This window comes from Gopherus evgoodei, chromosome 4, assembly GCF_007399415.2.
Source record: "Gopherus evgoodei ecotype Sinaloan lineage chromosome 4, rGopEvg1_v1.p, whole genome shotgun sequence".
In the NCBI taxonomy this organism is placed as follows: Eukaryota; Metazoa; Chordata; order Testudines; family Testudinidae; genus Gopherus; species Gopherus evgoodei.
In genome coordinates this window covers 152,057,772-152,074,065 of record NC_044325.1, presented here as the reverse complement: position 1 = coordinate 152,074,065, position 16,294 = coordinate 152,057,772, and the positions used below count along the sequence as shown (strand labels likewise).

Below are 16,294 nucleotides of genomic sequence, written 5' to 3'. Positions count from 1 at the left end.
TCAGACGTGACTTTTAGCCAGCCAGTACAACAGAAGTGTATTAGATGACAGGAACGTGGTCTAAAACAGAGTTTGTAGTTCAGAGAACTGGATCCCTCAGCCAGATTCATTCTGGGACCCAGTGAGCCAGACAACCCCGTCTGCCCTCACTTCCCGTTCCCCAGCCAGCTCCAAACTGAAACCCCCTCCAGCCCCTCCTTTCTGGCCTTTGTCTCTTTCCCGGGCCAGGAGGTCACCTGATCTTTGTTCTCACACATCTTTAGCTATCCCCTTGCAGGGGGGAAGGGCCCAGGGCATTAGTTGCCACGGAGATAGTGTGTCAGCCAGAAACTGAGGCACCCACACAGTATTCAGAGGAAACATTAAGAACAGCCCCACTTCGTCACATCTGGAATGCTGGAAGCTATTTGTGAGTGAGCCGCGTGGGGAGCTACAGCAGCAAAGCATTACTAGGCACGCCAGGTTACAGGGCAGGCAGTGACACTACCCTCTTCTCCCCTTCCCCCCCCCCATGTCTGGATTACATCCTGGATCCTTAGACAATGAGAATGGACACAACTCATATCCTGGTTGGATGTTCCAAGCTTTTGCCATGAGTACAGGCAGTGATGAGCTGCCAAAAACTGAATAACTGGTTCCCTATAAAAAGTTCTGATTTAAGGGGGGGAGTGGGGGAAGGGCCAGGAGAGACATACCTGTGAGGCTGGGGACCCCTGCAGGGCCTGAGGCAAATTGCCCCACTTGCCCCCCGGCAACCCTAGAACTTGCAACCCCCTCTCCCCTTACCTTGCTGGCAGCTCAAAGCAGCAGGATGACTCAGGAGCTCAGCTGAGCTGCCCAGCTGCTGGCCATGCTGCAGCTCTGCGGGAGGTGGCTAGGGGGAGACATCCTCATGGGGCCAGGGGCCCCTGCAGGGCCCAGGCCAATTGCCCCACTTGCCCTCTCCCCTCCCCTCTGGCCAGCCCTGGAGCTTGCAGCAGGACCCTACACACACACCTTGCCGGGACTCTCAAAAAGTGGCAGCAGGATGACCCCAGAGCTCAGCTGAGCTGCCCAGCTGATGCCGGCGGCTGGCCACGCTGCAGCTGGGGGGAAGCGGGGGAAGGGCCGGGAGAGCCTCCCCAGCTGAGAATCCAGGGAGCAATAGGATGGTCCAGCCCACGGACTGGAGTTCTTTGCCCACTCCCTGGCCCTTTAACAACCGGTTCTCCACGAAGGTCTAATTTTAGCAACCGGTTCTTGGGAACCGGCTCCAGCTCACCACTGAGTACAGGTCATTTACTGATTGGCCCAGGCCAGTTTTGCCCAGCAGTGACCAGACTGCACCACCCAACAAAAATAGTTTAAAATGTCCCACGTTGTTCAATGTGTAATTTCCTGAAGTCAAAACATCTGCATGAAAAAGATGGTGAGTGGGACCATCATGGCCTGGCCAGGGAGAGCACCCCCTGCTAGGTAACAACTGAACTCTGGTTGCTGAAAAACACCCTACTACCTCCATCTTTTAAAGTCAGGTGTTGGGCAACAGCTCAGAAATCAGCCATCTGCCCGTTCTCTGGGTGATCACAGCACCTTGAGTGAATCACCTGAATCAACTCCCTCTCTGTCTCTAGAACCAGTCACTGCAACAGAGAAGCTGAGCTAGAGAAGTCACCTCCATGCCAGCGCCAATGGATATGTAGAAAAAAGTCATTTTGCATATTTACAGATTGGTTAATGAACCATATTTACATAGTGAATTGACAACGTGGTGGTGTAAGCTAACTGCTTCATATCTGAGTTAACACCTTCTGGGTGACTAAAACAGATGATGCGCAGAGGTGACTGGTAACAGCTGATACGGGGGGGAGGGCACAATGTAAAGGTTCTGGTGGTGTGCTGCAGGGTTCAGGGCTGGTATTCGAGACAAAGGAGTTTTGATTTCTAGACCTACTTTTGATGTCATTGTGTCGGGTTGCCCCCCCCCTCGGGGTGCCACTTGATGTACTGGGGTACCACTTAGCCCACCTGTTACACCCGTCTGGGCTCCCTTACCCATTCCTTCTGCTCACAGACAGGTAAGGCCACAGCCAGCTGCAGAAAGACACAGACAGTGAAATCACCTCTGCCTCCGAAGGCTTCAATTAAGGAATTGCCCAGCATTCAAGTGCACAACCCCTCTGGAGTGTAATCCCAAAATTACATCATCTTGGCAGAGAGCACTATATGGCACAAAGCTCATGAAATTCACCTCCTCCCTCGTTGTGGAGGGAGATATGCATGGCTTTTCCCCCCCCCGCCCGTTATGAATTTCACAAACTGGTTTTAGAGAAAACAGAGTTTATTAACTACAAAAGCTCAATTTTGAGTTGTTATAAGGGATAGCACAGAGATCAAAGCAGATTACCTGACAAATAAAACAAAACACGCAAGCTAAGCTCAATATGCTAAAGAAACTGGTTATAAGCATCTATTTCTCACCCTAAATGTTCTTTTGGGCAGATTGCAGAGGTTCTTGAAGGCAAACTGCTCTTGCTTGCAGCTTAAAACTTCAGATGTTTCTTTCACAGGCTGGACCGCTTTCCAGCATGGTTTCAGCTCTTGTCCCTCCCCTCCCACCAGTCTTTGTTTCACACAGCAGTCATCTTGGGTGGGGATTCAGTGAAGAACAAACACTGATTATATCACTCTCCTGCCTTAAATAGGTTTTACATATGGCCAGAATCCTTTGTTTTCCAGTGTGAGCCCCACACCCACCTCCTGTCAGTGGAAAAGTACTAATTTTATCATGGAGTCCCATATCAAGTGACATGATCACATGACTCCGCAGCCACAACTCAGAGTCTGTTTGCTGGGTCCACAGGAAGGTTTTCCAGGAAGGTGGGACATTAGCATCTTCAAAGACCTAGTGTTTTTCCTAATGGCCCATCCAGACTGATTGCATTCCTCTGGTGGGCGTTCCCGAGGTGAAAACCCACTTGTAATTGATACATAGTCAATATTCCTAACTTCAGATACCAAAATGAGACATATGTACAAATAGGAAAATCATATCCATAAATCATAACCTTTCCAATGATACCTCACATAACCCCTCTGGCATAAAATACATCTCGGTTATGCTATAATTATGTAATAATATTTCTATGAAGATTATGGGGCGTAGTGTCACTGTCATAGCAGACAGGGACTTCTAAAAGAGAGCTACACATGAAGCAGCTTTGGATAGCACTGATGTATTATATCAATTTGAAGAACAGAGATAATTGCAAACTAAACCTTTGATATGATCTTTTGGGGATCTCGTGATAATATCAGTGTAACCCACATACCTCCTGGGTATGGTGTTCTGTCCACTGCAATGACACGGAGACCACTTAGAGAGAGCTAAAGAGTCTGCTCTACAGCCCATTAGCTTTTAGTTCATGTGGCAGAGGCTCATGCATTAAGCTCCAGAGGCCCTAGGTTCAAGCCTGCCCGCTGACAACACGGGTCTATTGGCGTTAAATCAGCACCCAATAATTATGTCAGGAATCAGTTCTAATTTAACCATATAATATTATTTTCCCTCTGTATTTGAATCTGCTCTCTCTGCTGGATTTACAAGGAGAGTGTGGCTCTCCTGAGCATCACAGGTATCAGAAATCTCATGCTAACCTTCCTGGTGGCTATGATGTCTCTCTTCTGGTATTGTTAGGTAAATAAAGCAAGTCCTCACTCACCTCTCCAGCACCCGAGTTCGTGCGGAGTTGGTATGGGGCACACAATTCTGTCAGAGACCAGACACCAATGCGTTGATCAACGGGCTCACACTATCCTTAGCTCTAAAAGCTTTAGATTAAGTGTGGCCCCTTTATTAGGGGTGAGCATCAATATTTATACACAGAAGTAAACAAAGTGATTAACAAAAGATAATGGTCATGCGTAATCAATCAAGATTTTACAGGAAAAGCAAGTTAACAAGTAAATGCATAGAGATAAAGGCTAATGGCTACTTGAGAAAGGGGGTGTCATGAGTAGTTTGCAGGTCAGTGTTTTGTTCAAAAGGGTTCAGGAAGGATTATGCAGAGACAGCCAGTCTGGGTGTGTTTTGGCTCCCCAAAGTTCACCAAAAGTTTAGACCCAACAGTATCTATGGTGCCACAGAATGCTGAACATGGGGCATCAGTAGCAAAGCTGGAAAAACAGGAACCGTGGCAGGAGGATAGTTGGTTGAAATAATTTTTGGAATGTAAATTAAAACAGATTTCTGTGCTCAATCTCCGTGCCCAGCCCAGTGAGCCAGGATCTTCCAGTCACCTATCTGAACTTGCCTGCAATTTCAATTTCTCATTACAGTTCACTTTTAACTAGAGATGGACCCCAAACTAGGACACGGAATCCAAATCACTCAGAAACATGAGGAAAATCACATCTAGGTGCAGATTTCAGCTTCACAGCTCAGGTTTATTTTTATGATGGGCCATTTCAGAACTCAAATCCCAACACTCGTGTGAAGTGGCTTGGGTTGGGATCTGAAGTTTAGGATGGATGAAAGCTTCAAAACGGACCCACTTTTGCTATTAACGTTACAAAGTTTAATAGTGTGACTTTCCAGTTCTTAATTATGAGTCATAATATATTCTGATATTAAGGCCCCAATCCAGCAAACTCTTAAGCATGTGCTCAATTATAAGCATGTGAGTGGTCCCACTGAAATCAATGGAACTGCTCAAGTGCTTGGATTTAAGCGCATTGAAGTAGGCTGCCAGGCGAAGGCCTTCAGAAAAAATGAAATAAAATACTGTCAGCTTCAGGGGAACTGCACTTGCATTCCCCTCATCTTCCCATTTCCCCTGGCTCCCACTGCCTCCCCCAGTCCACCCCCACTTTCCCTCCCCAGGCTCCACACCCATTCCCCCCATTGCCTCTGGCCACCACTGCCTCCTTGGGGCTCCCCAGCCATCCCCACAGGCCACTGCTGTCTCCCCGGGGCTCCCCACCCATCAATTCACATGTAAACAGGTAGAAGGATAAACATCTTTTGTCCAGAGAAAACTTCTTTTTCATCTTTTCTGGTGACCAGTTGCCCAAGCTGCAGACCTTAAGAACACTGTCTGCAGTATCGATATCTAACGCCTTACATAGTCTCTGTACAAACATTTCACGATTACGATGACCAGCACGACACAGACTTTCATTAGAAACCTCACATGCCACCCTCTGGTGAACCATTTGTGGCACACCGGGGTACAAATTCAGACCAGGATGGGGGGGGCTGTGTCATCCTGCCCTGTACCCTGGGTGCCCTTTACACTGCTTTGCTGCTCTAGCCTCCAGTCTGGACTAGTCACAAGCTGCCACCAGCATGCAGGACACTCACAGCTACATGAGTGTGTGCTGCAGCCAGCCAGCCACTTCTTGGCTTTCACCAGCCTGGATTATTATTGCAGGGTGACCCCAACACACTTCCAATCCTGGATTTGCCCCCAGAAATGTACATCCTGCCATGCCCAACCCTCTGCCAAACAGTCCAGAAATACTAAATCCATTATTCCTTTAAGGGAATAATATACACCACTTTACTACCACAAATGGAGTTACCCTGACACTTTAAACACACTGGATTAGATGAAACAATAAAACAAGTTTATTAACAACAAAGAGAGATGTTAAGTGGGCACAAGCAATGGGGCATAACAGTCAGAATGGTTACAAGAATAATAAAGATAAAACGCTGTCTAGTTCCTACTAACAAACGATATTAGATTCAAAGGAAAGTTTCTCACCACATGCTCCCAGCAGCATCGCTGACCAAACATTTAGGTCAGGACCCCTCCTCCAGCATCCAATGGCCATTTCCTTTGTCTTCTCAGATGCAGAGAATGAGATGGGCAGGGAGAGAGAGAATGGGTGTCTTGGAGTGTTTGCCCCTCCTTTTTATACTTGCAGTTCCTCTTTGGAAAGCTTTTCCAGCTGAGAACCAAGAGACAGGGGATCTGGTGGTGGAGGGAGACTTCATGGTATTTCTTTGTTAAAAATGCAGATCTCTTTGTCTCTGCTCCTGCTTTCTTGCCAAAGAATGGCCACTTGACGGGTAATGTCCCATCAGCTTTGTTGGCACCCAGCTAGGGCCTCGGCTTGACCTTTGTGTTTGAGAACCCTGGTTAGCCATTCCCCAGACTTATCTGGGAAACACAGGTCAGTCATACTGTCAGCTTATGTTCAGAACTTCAACTAGAACATTACTACATGCATTTTACCATGATACTCTATTACTGATCAGCAAGGCATGAGTTTTCAAATGATACTTCACAAGGCATGCCATGTACAAAGTTTATCACAATCATGAGTAAGGTGCAAATACAGGAGTATATTCTGTCACACCATTACGTAAATATCAGACCATGGGGATTCCTTTAATCCCTATGTACCCCCGCTTTGCCAGGTGGCATCAAGAAGTTTCAATTTTCTCAGTGTTTTTCAGTGTTTTGCTAATGTAACATTTTATTTTGACTATTGTTCCAGTTCATTCCAATTTTCCATTATATTAATTTTAATGTAGAGTTATTGATTTCTATTAAATTAGAAGGTTTTGACATTAGTGAAAGGAAATAATTCAATGTTTCTGAATTGGTTTTTTTTCTGAATTTTCTTTCTACTAAAAATGTTGACATTTCAATTTTTGATCCAATTCAGAAGGAAAACAAATTTAGAAGTGTCAGAATTTCCCACAGGATGGACACTCTGTTTCCCAGTCATCTCTCCTCGTAACACAAGGACGAGAGAATGTTCAGTGAAATAAAACATGGGAAATTCACAGCTGATCACAGAAAATACTTTTTCACACAATGGGTGATTATCCTGTGGAACTCACTGCCACAGGATGTCACAGGGGGCAAGAATGTACCAAGATTCAAATCGGGACTGGATATTTCTATGGACCAAAAGAACATCTAGAGCTGGAATAATTAATGCAACCAAATTCTGGCAGGAATAGTAAATCTCCTGCTTCAGGGCTCGAGCTGATGGTAACTATTATAGACAAAGATAAGACCTGGCATAGGATTATTATCCCCCACAGCTGCTACTGCAGTGTTCTTACACTTGCCTCTGCAGCCTCTGGTGCTGGAAACAGGACACTGGAGTGGACACACCTCTGCTGTGATCCAGTCTGGCAATTCCCTATGACCCAAGTGATTTGCCCAAGGTCACAATGGCAAGTGGTAGTGCTAGGATTAAAAACCAGGTGTCCTGTAGCCCAGCTCAGCACTGTAGCCACCAGCCCAGCATCATTCCCTCATTCAAGGCTCCCAGTGCCCATTGGCATGGCCCGGCCTGGCCCGGAGAATGCAGCAAGGCTGCAGCCCATGAGTCCCTCAGTCCCCTGAGCTGGACTGGCAGGACCTGGCTATATACCCTCCCTTGCCTTGACGGCCACCTGAATGGATGCTTTGGGCACACTCCTGCTCCACTCATTGATACTGGCTAGGCTAGTGTTGAGATCAGGGTTAGGTCCCCGTTTTGCAACAGGACAGAAAGGGGGTGTCACAAGGGAAATATGGCTGGGATCCCATTCCAGGGCATGCCTGGCTCCCAGCCCCCACTGCTAAAACCCACCAGCCTCTACTCCCCTCCCAAAGCCAGGGATAGAACCCAGGCATCCTGACTCTGAGAAACCCCTGTGTGATCCACTATCTCCCTTGCAGAGCCTGGGATGGAACCCAGCCTGAACCACAGGGACTGGGCTTCCCCTCTCTTATGTGAAGCAGCTGCTAGAGTGGGGCACAGACCCAGCCTCCTTAGGGGAGGCGCTGTGAGACAGAGGAAAGGTCCAGTGGAGAAAGGATGAGAAGGGGAAACACTACCCCACAGACCAGCATCCTCTGCTCCAGCAGGCAGGGAGGGTGCTGGCCTTGGGCTAACAGAGGTTAGGGGGTGCTGGGGTTAGGGGCAATGGCGTCAGTGCTAGTGGTCAAGGCTGGGCTGGCAGGGCTCTATAGCACCCCCATCTGGCTGGGGCTTTGCAACACACAGGATCCCTCTCCCCCTCCCCGCCGCATACATTTCCCAGCGAAGCGCAGCAGCATGGTGAGCTTCTGGAAGAGCCGGCTGCACTCGGCATCTCGCAGGCCCCATGGTGCCTTTCATGTCTGTAGAACTGATAAATGAAATTGTTTTTAATTTATTAAAGTAACTTCTGTTCACCATCCACACTACAATTGCCTACACTGTAACTTCTGTTCCATATTGTAATTCAAACCCCATTTTAAAACACTCACTCCATTTTGTAAAAGCTTCCTCCAACCTTCATTTTTGCAAACCCTGCTGTAATCTTATTAGTTTAGTTTAGATGTGTGAATGAGGTATGTGTGGATGATGGAATCAACCTCCAGCCCCAGCCTGTTCTGATGAGATAAAGTTCAAATACCAACGGCTGAAGACCTAGACAACAGCCCTAAACAAAGTGAGAAGCATCCACCCTAAAAAGAAAAGGACAACAGAACAACAGAAGGAAGATCAAAGCCAGGTTCAAGGCTGAAAGTCACGCCTGCAATTGATGGGAGATCAATCCAAACGCAGAGGCAGCGTGACACAGCAAGACCTATAGACTTTGAATCCAAACTAAAAGCCTATAAAAAAGAAGGGTGAGATGAGAGACTCGGGGTAACATTCTCCTGCCAACATGGAAGGACATCAGTGCCTGCCCAACAGAGATCCAGCTTGTCCTTATGCCTGGCTTTCCTGGCCAGTTAGCCGCCACAAGCTACGAACCCAAGCTACAAAATCAAGCTATGAACTTAAGCTATCTTCAGGACTGGTAACTATGCAGCAGCTGCAGAACATCTGATGGATGTGTGTGTGTGTGTGTGTGTGTGTATAGGTATTAGGTATAATGTGTGTGTATAAGAATTAAGATATTAGTTATTAGTCATAAATCAAATTGTTATCATAATAAATGTGGTATCTTTGTCTTGCCCCCTGAAAAGATCCTGTGTAGTTTTGTCTGTACATGTCTTTGACCTTGACTGTTTGTTGTGGCCCAAGAGGGTGGCTCCCGTGGTGTGCAGGGCCTGGCCCAGTGGCTGGGGAAAGGGGCAGTCGGATATGGGGCAGGGCAACAAGCTAGGGCACCAGCACCGAGGACAGAACATGGCATCTGTATGGGGCACCCGCCCTCTGCAAGGATCTGGGCACTGCCATGGGCACTGGGTTTGAGCTCCTGAAACAAACACATATACACACACACACACATGGTACCCAGGTGGCTGGGAGCTCCTCTAACACACACACATTACACAGCTGGGGTGTGATCTCCTATAACACACACCCCAACATCACACAGCTGAGCAACAAACACACCACACAGCCCGACCCGTCTCACTGTGACACACACGCTGCACAGCCTGGCCATGGCCCTCTTGTACCCACTAGTCCCCGCTCCCCTCCCAGAGCTGGGAAAGAACCCAAGAGTCCAGGCTCCCAGCCCCCCTGCCGTCCTAGCCAGCTCCTCAAGGCGCAGCGGGGCCCCACAGCCCAGGGGCGGGGAGCTGGCTGCCCTCTAATGGGCTCCTGCTGCCCGGACACAAGGTACAGGGGGGTCAAGCAACTGGAGGCAGGGTTAGGGTAGGTGGCTGAAGGCAAAATCAGGCATGTGGGGGGAGGAGACAAGTTAAGCCCAGGAGTGAGGTGGTGACAGAGGGCAAAACCCTGGCACAGGCAGGGGCAGGGGGGGTAACAGTTACCCTCGTGGACTGAGACACCAGTGTTTGGCAAAAAATAGGATGGGGGAGCAGAGGGGCTTTTTTATTTTAATGTTCACCCCCTACTCAGACCCTGGCCTCTCCTCTCCTCCAATTTGCCCCCTTTGCCCCTTTTTAACCCCCATAAAGAGCAGTCCGCAGAATCTTATGGCTAATAAGGGCAGTGGCTTCAGCAAATGTTAGTGTGTGTGTGCATGCGTGCGCCTGCTGCATGCAATGGGCAGGAGGACAGGGGCACACAGCCAGGGCACCAGCACCAAGGCCAAAAAAGGGCATCTGTATGGGGCAGCTGCCCTCCCCATGGTGCTGGGCAGTGACACGGGTCTGAGCTCCTGTAACACACATGGTGCAGCCCTCCTGAAAGACACACAGGAAAGGAAAGCCAAAAAAAGAATTTGAGGAACAGCTAGCCAAAGACTCAAAAAGTAATGGGAATTTTTTTTCAAGTACATCAGAAGCGGGAAGCCAGCTAAACCACCAGTGGGGCCCCTGGATGATTGAGATGCTAAAGGAGCACTCAAGAATGATAAGGGCCACTGAGGAGAAATTAAATGAATGCTTTGCATCAGTCTTCACAGCTGAGGATGTGAGGGAGATTCCCAAACCTGAGCCATTCTGTTTAGGTGACAGATCTGAGAAACTGTCCCAAATTGTGGTATTATTAGAGGAGGTTTGGGAACAAATTGATAAAATTAAACAGCAATAAGTCATTAGGACCAGATGGCATTTACCCGAGTTCTGAAGGAACTCAAATGTGAAATTGCGGAACTACTGACTATAGTCTGTAACCTATCATTTAAATCAGCTTCTGTACCAAATGACTGGAGGATAGCAAATGTGACACCAATTTTTAAAAAAGTGTTCCAGAAGTGATCCCAGCAATTACAGGCCTGTAAGCCGGACTTCAGTACCGGGCAAACTGGTTGAAACTATAATAAAGAACAATATTGTCAGGCATATAGATGAACATAATGTGTTGAGGAAGAATCAACATGGTTTTATTAAGGGAAAACATACCTCACCTGCTATCTCTACTGCTAGATAGTAGAAATCTATTAACTATATACTATAATTGGAGATATATAGTCTCCTAGGACCTTGAAAGGTCATTGAGTCCAGTCCAGTCCCCTGCCTTCACTAGGCAGGACCAAGTACTGATTTTGCCCCAGATCCCTAAGTGGCTCTCTCAAGGATTGGCCTCACAACTCTGGGTTTAGCAGGCCAATGCTCAAACCACTGAGCTATCCCTTCCCCTTCTTTGAGGGGGTCAACAAGCCTTCGCTGACAAAATGCTTCCAGCCCAGCAAGAAGCATCAGCTTTGTCGGCAGGAGAGTGCTCCTGCTGACAAAGCCACATCCACACGGCCACTTGTGTCGGCAAAACTTTTGTCTTTCTTTGGGGGCTTTTTAAGTACTTGTGAAAGACAAAACAGACACACCATCCCTGAGACACTGACACGCTGCACCGCCTGGCCTGAGCCCTCTTGTACCCACTGATCGTCACTCACAGCCCAGAGGCGGGGACCGGGCTGCTCCCTTACGGGCTCCAGGTGCCGCGAGCGCCTCCGGCGCCTGGACTCGGGACCCAGGCGCCCGGGGGGCTGGGCCAGAAGGTCCCTGCGCTGGCACCTCCCCCGGCTGACGGCGCAGGCGCGGGACTCTTGGAGCCGGGGCGGGCGGGAGCGCAGCAGGGCTGGAGCGGGGCGGGGAGCGGGCGAGGGGCGGCCCCGGGGAGGCAGCAGCAGCCGCGGGGCGGGAAGTCGCTGCCCGGGCGGAGGAAGCGGCCGGGGCCGGAGCCGAGCCCGGCGATGGCTGCAGCGGGGCCGGCGCAGGTAGGACGCGGGGCGGGGACTCCCCGGCCGGGCACTGGCTGGTCCCGGCTGGGGGCTGGGACCCGGGTCCCTCCCGCGCTAGTGACCCCGGGGCCGGGGCTGCAGCAGCCGGAGCGCGGGGGTCGGGGAGCGGCGCGGGGTGGCCCTGGCCGGGCGGACACGCGGAGCCGGGCGCGGCCCCTTCCCCCGAGCGCGGCCCCGGCTGGGCAGAGGAGCCTGATCCGGAGCGGGAACGGGGCTGAGCACAGGTCTGGGGCGGAGCCTGTTCCCTGCCCTGGGATTCGGGCCCTTCCCAGAGCCCCGTGGGGAGCCCGAGGGCGACTCCTGTCCCGGCCAGCAGGGCCCCGGGTCCCCGGGGGAGCTGGGGGGTGGGGAGTCTCCCTGGGTCACAGGTGCTGGGCGGGGGGTTCCCTGGGAGTCCCTCCCCTAGAAACCGCGTCCCCTGCTGAGACTCCGGGCTGGGGGCTGGAGCGGAAGGTGCTGAGTGTGTAACGCTTGTGCCAGCAGCTCCAGGTGGCGTTTGAGGACGTCGCTCTGTATTTCACCCGGGAGGAGTGGGAGCTCCTATCCCAGCCAGAGAAGCAGCTGTACCGGGACCAGATGCTGAGGAATTACTGGACCCTCCTTTTCCTGGGTAAGGACCAATTTCCCTTCTTTTACTCACAGCTGTGAGTTCCGGTGGGTTCCCTTGATTCCTTGTCAGCCCTTTTCAGGCAGGTTTCCTGTTAAAGGAGAAATCAGGGCTAGAGAGCCTGGATCTAATCTTAGTCTAACATTATATGTATCTCAGTCCTGCAACAGAGGTGGTTGCAAACAGCACATGAGCAACAACCGCTTCCAGGAATCCTAGCCCAGACATGGAGAGCAGCAGCTCTGCCTCAAGAACTGACTCTAGACAAATAAGGCAGGAAGAAAACTCTCCTGCTGCTTGTAACAGCTTCACACCTCCCCCAAAAGAACGAACATCATAAATTTAACAACCATAGAGTTGAGCAATGCTGCATCCTAAGCAAAAGAACTGATAGGTCTGTATAATGGATTCACCTTGTACCACATGACTCAGCCCCCAAAGCAAATTGAGAAGGTTCCATAGCTTCAGAGTATGAACCAAACTTGCCTGGTGGGAGATGGGAAGAAATCTCCTGTAAGGAAGGTTTATATCATTATTCTTCTACTTGGGATCTCTTGGGCTTTCCTCTGAAGCAGCGACTGAGAACAGTGTCCCGCTGTGCCAGGTGCTGTGGGAACAGACCTGGCCAAGGTCAGGGCCTCGTCGCATCCAGTGCTGCACAGACACACCTTGACTGAGATCCGGGCCCTGTTGTGCTGGGCTGCACCAACATGTAAATGAATCCCTGCCCCCAAAACTTTAGTGAAAAACGGATTCTTTCCCCCAAAACAGGCTGTTCAGATTCCACACCAGACTTAATCCACCAGATCGAGCTAGGGGAGGCAGAGCTCTGGATCTGGGATGCTGAGGACTCCAAGGAAAGCTCAGGGCCTGAGAGCCGCTCCTCAGGTAAATCATAACAATCCAGTCCCTTCTGATTTATACAGCTGCTAGCAGAGGGCTCCTTAACATAGAAGTGTAACAAGGGGTGCTCTTGGGTAACACAACTGAGAGTATCAATTCAGGACGACCTGCTTAGAGCCAGGGTAGTCACAGCCCAAGGCTGGGGGTCCTTCACTACTAACTCACATCAAACCAGCCAAACAGAGAGGATTTTGGTTTCACCCCCCTGGCTAACCAGAAGTCATACAAGCAGTTCCCTCAGATAGCTCAGTTCCCTTGTATCACCACCAGCAGCACTCCTTATAGGAACAAATGGTTATGAAAACCAGTGTCCCCAGTTAAAGAAAAAGGTTGTCTCGATCCCAAAGGACCAAGCCCCAGACCCAGGTCAATATACAATTCAGATTTCACCCACAAATCAGACTGTTTCCAATCCTTTAAAATCTAAAGGTTTATTCATAAAAAGAAAGAAATATAAATGAGAATTAAAACTGGTTAAATGGAATCAAATACATACAACAATTGCAAAGTTCTTGCTTCAGGCTTGTTTCAGGCATGATGGAATTACATCCAATGCATGGCTGGGTCATTCAGTCCTTTGCTCCCTGACTGCCCTGTCCCTGGCCCTGCGCCACTCCAGGAAGTGTATGGCACCACGTCCCTGTGGCCCCTGAGGGAGGGAGGGCAGAGGGCTCCATGTGCTGCTCTGGCCTGTGGGTACCTCCCCCAAAGCTCCCATTGGTCTGCAGGCTCCATTCAGGTGGTCTGTGGGTAGTTCCCTTTAAGCCTGACATTAGTCCCATTGACTTCTAAGTAGCAAGCAGCACTAGGTTTGGTGGGGTTACTGCTTGGTGTTTTGTATGATAAAGACCTTATCTGCAAGTTCTTGAGGCAGGAATCTGTGTGCAAACTCCAAGCCATGTGTTAATGTGCCCCAGAGCCTATAAAACCTCAGTGAGTGCTCTGTGAGTTTTGAGTTGGTCATACACACAACACAGTGTGGAACCAGGAGAACGGTGCCTGTTTCTACAGGGCTCTGATGCATTTGCACAGCGTGCAGGGGCAGCTCCAGGCCCCAGCATGCCAAGCGTGTGCTTGGGGCGGCATGCCACGGGGAGCAGCAGGCAGCTCCGGTGGACCTCCCGCAGGCGTGGCTGCAGAGGTTCCGCTGGTTCCACGGCTTCGGTGGAGCATCTGCAGGCACATCTGCGAGAGTGCCCTCCGTGGTGTGCCGCCGTGCCTGGGGCGGCGAAATGGCTAGAGCTGCCCCTGACAGCGTGGGTCCTAAATGCTTATTTAAAATACGCATAACCAGCCCCTTGATATTTTACTTCCTTTTGTACACCTCTACCTCGATAGAACACAGTCCTCGGGAGCCAAAAAATCTTACCATGTTGTAGGTGAAACCGCATTATATCAAATTTGCTTTGATCTGCTGGAGTGCGCAGTCCCACCTTCCCCAGAGCACTGCTGTATATACAAATTTGTGTTATATCAGGTCGTACTATATTGGGGTAGAGGTGTATTTTCAGTGTTGTCACTTGTTTGTGCTTTTCTTTTGCTGTTTGTGCAACTTTATTATTTATTTTTACTGTTCTGTGTGTGTGATGTATTAAATTTACAGTAGATATCTCAGAAATTGCATAAGCCTGAGTGAATGACTTTTACTCTCCTTTTCAGTATCAGAAAATATTTGTATTAATATTTGCAATGAGAGATTGAATATTTCTACTTGACTCAGATTTGTTTAGTATCTTAAAGCTGAGCTATGTGTGCAGTTAATATGCATGCAAGCGAGAGAGGTTTTTTTGTTGTTTTTTTTAATACAATGCTTTTATCCAGAGCGCCTTACAATAGTTAGCTAATGGCACAAACAACATTTGGAAAGTTCATTAAGTGGTCCACCGAGACCCTCAGAAATTTTCAAGAGGTCCATGAAAAAAGAAGTTTAAGAACCATTAGACTAGATGAACTCCTGAGGTCTCTTCCAACCCTAATCTTCTGTGATTCTATGAAAATAAAAACCTCTGATGGAAATAAAACCAAAATCAGATTGAAAATAAACCAGGAACCCATTTTCAACTGTGTTAGCATTTAAGGGACCAAGTCCTGGATGTTCCAGGTGCTGCCTGTTGCCCGGGCAGGCTACAGTTTAAGCACAAAACATGACTCACAAGGTGCAAGGCGTACGTGGGAACAGGCACCCGGCGCTGCACAAATAACATAGGGTAGAACCACCGTGAGTCAGGCTGCAGATTTGTTACAGCATTTCGTATCAGAAATTACAGAGGAGTTACAGTAAATTTAAGGTCACTAAACTTACTGTGACTGCTCCCTGATTTTTAATAAAACAACTCCTCCTTCTCACCCTGCCCAGGGGGCACCAACTGCCCAGCAGGTCCCCCCAGCCTGGTGCAGAGAGATTAGGGTAGGCTAGAGTGGATCTAAGTGGCAAGGCTATTCACGGAAGTTTGGCCTCGTTCCTCCACCATAATGACAGGAAGGAGGGGAAAATCTGAGTGGGACTGTAACCCTGCAAACCAGGTCTCAATTCCCAGAGTGAGGCATTTGGTCCCACCCTGTGGGACAGGCACCCACCCAAAGAAGTGTCACGGACAAATGGGGAAATAGCTCCATCCTTGACATTTTTCCCATCCTTGACAAACCTGTAGCCTTAACAATGAGCTAACACCCAGGATTGTCTCTGCTCTCTCCAGCAGGGCACGGGATCCTGGCGGGAACACGGACACAGTCTGAGTGTGGGGAGAGCACAGCAGAAACGCAGGAGCCAACCGCCCACAGAGGGATCCATGCACAGGACGCAGTCCATCCCTGGGGTAAACTCAGCCAGAGACCAGACCTGGCTACACACCAGAGATTCCCCATAGGCCGGTGCCACCGTCAATGCAGTGATGGGGACAAGAGGTTCAGCAACCTGTCTGCGCTGACCCAGCACCAGCGCATGCACACCGGGGAGCAGCCGCTCTGCTGCGCTGACTGTGGCAAGAGCTTTGCAGAGAGCTCAAAGCTGAGTAGACAGCGCACGCACACCAGGGAGCAGACATATCAGTGCACCAACTGTGGCAAGAGCTTTGCACACAACTCAAGCCTGACAGTACATCAGCGCACACACACCGGGGAGCAGCCACACCACTGCACCAACTGCGGCAAGGGCTTTTCACAGATCGGACATCTGAGAATACACGAGCGCACACACACTGGGGAGC

At 49.7% G+C, this 16,294-nt stretch overlaps 2 protein-coding genes across 3 annotated transcripts in view; one reads left to right on the top strand and one right to left on the bottom strand.

Annotated features, from left to right (window-relative positions):
• LOC115651458 (translational activator of cytochrome c oxidase 1) overlaps nt 1-10,177 on the bottom strand; it is a 38,060-nt gene extending 27,883 nt beyond the window's left edge. The window contains exon 1 of the mRNA XM_030562537.1: nt 9,344-10,177. Coding sequence (XP_030418397.1) covers nt 9,344-9,373 — 30 coding nt within the window. The 5' untranslated portion in view covers nt 9,374-10,177. The remainder of the gene's footprint in view (nt 1-9,343) is intronic.
• A 1,281-nt stretch (nt 10,178-11,458) lies between these two features.
• The window catches only part of LOC115651412 (zinc finger protein 135-like), a 51,912-nt gene continuing 47,076 nt past the window's right edge, over nt 11,459-16,294 (top strand). Inside the window, exons 1-2 of one of the 2 annotated variants that reach the window (XM_030562414.1) lie at nt 11,459-11,554; nt 12,062-12,188. In XM_030562414.1, the coding sequence (XP_030418274.1) occupies nt 11,531-11,554; nt 12,062-12,188 (151 nt within the window). In that variant the 5' untranslated portion in view covers nt 11,459-11,530. Of the gene's footprint in view, nt 11,555-12,058; nt 12,189-16,294 lie in introns of both variants that reach the window. The other variant, XM_030562412.1, reaches the window with a different exon arrangement.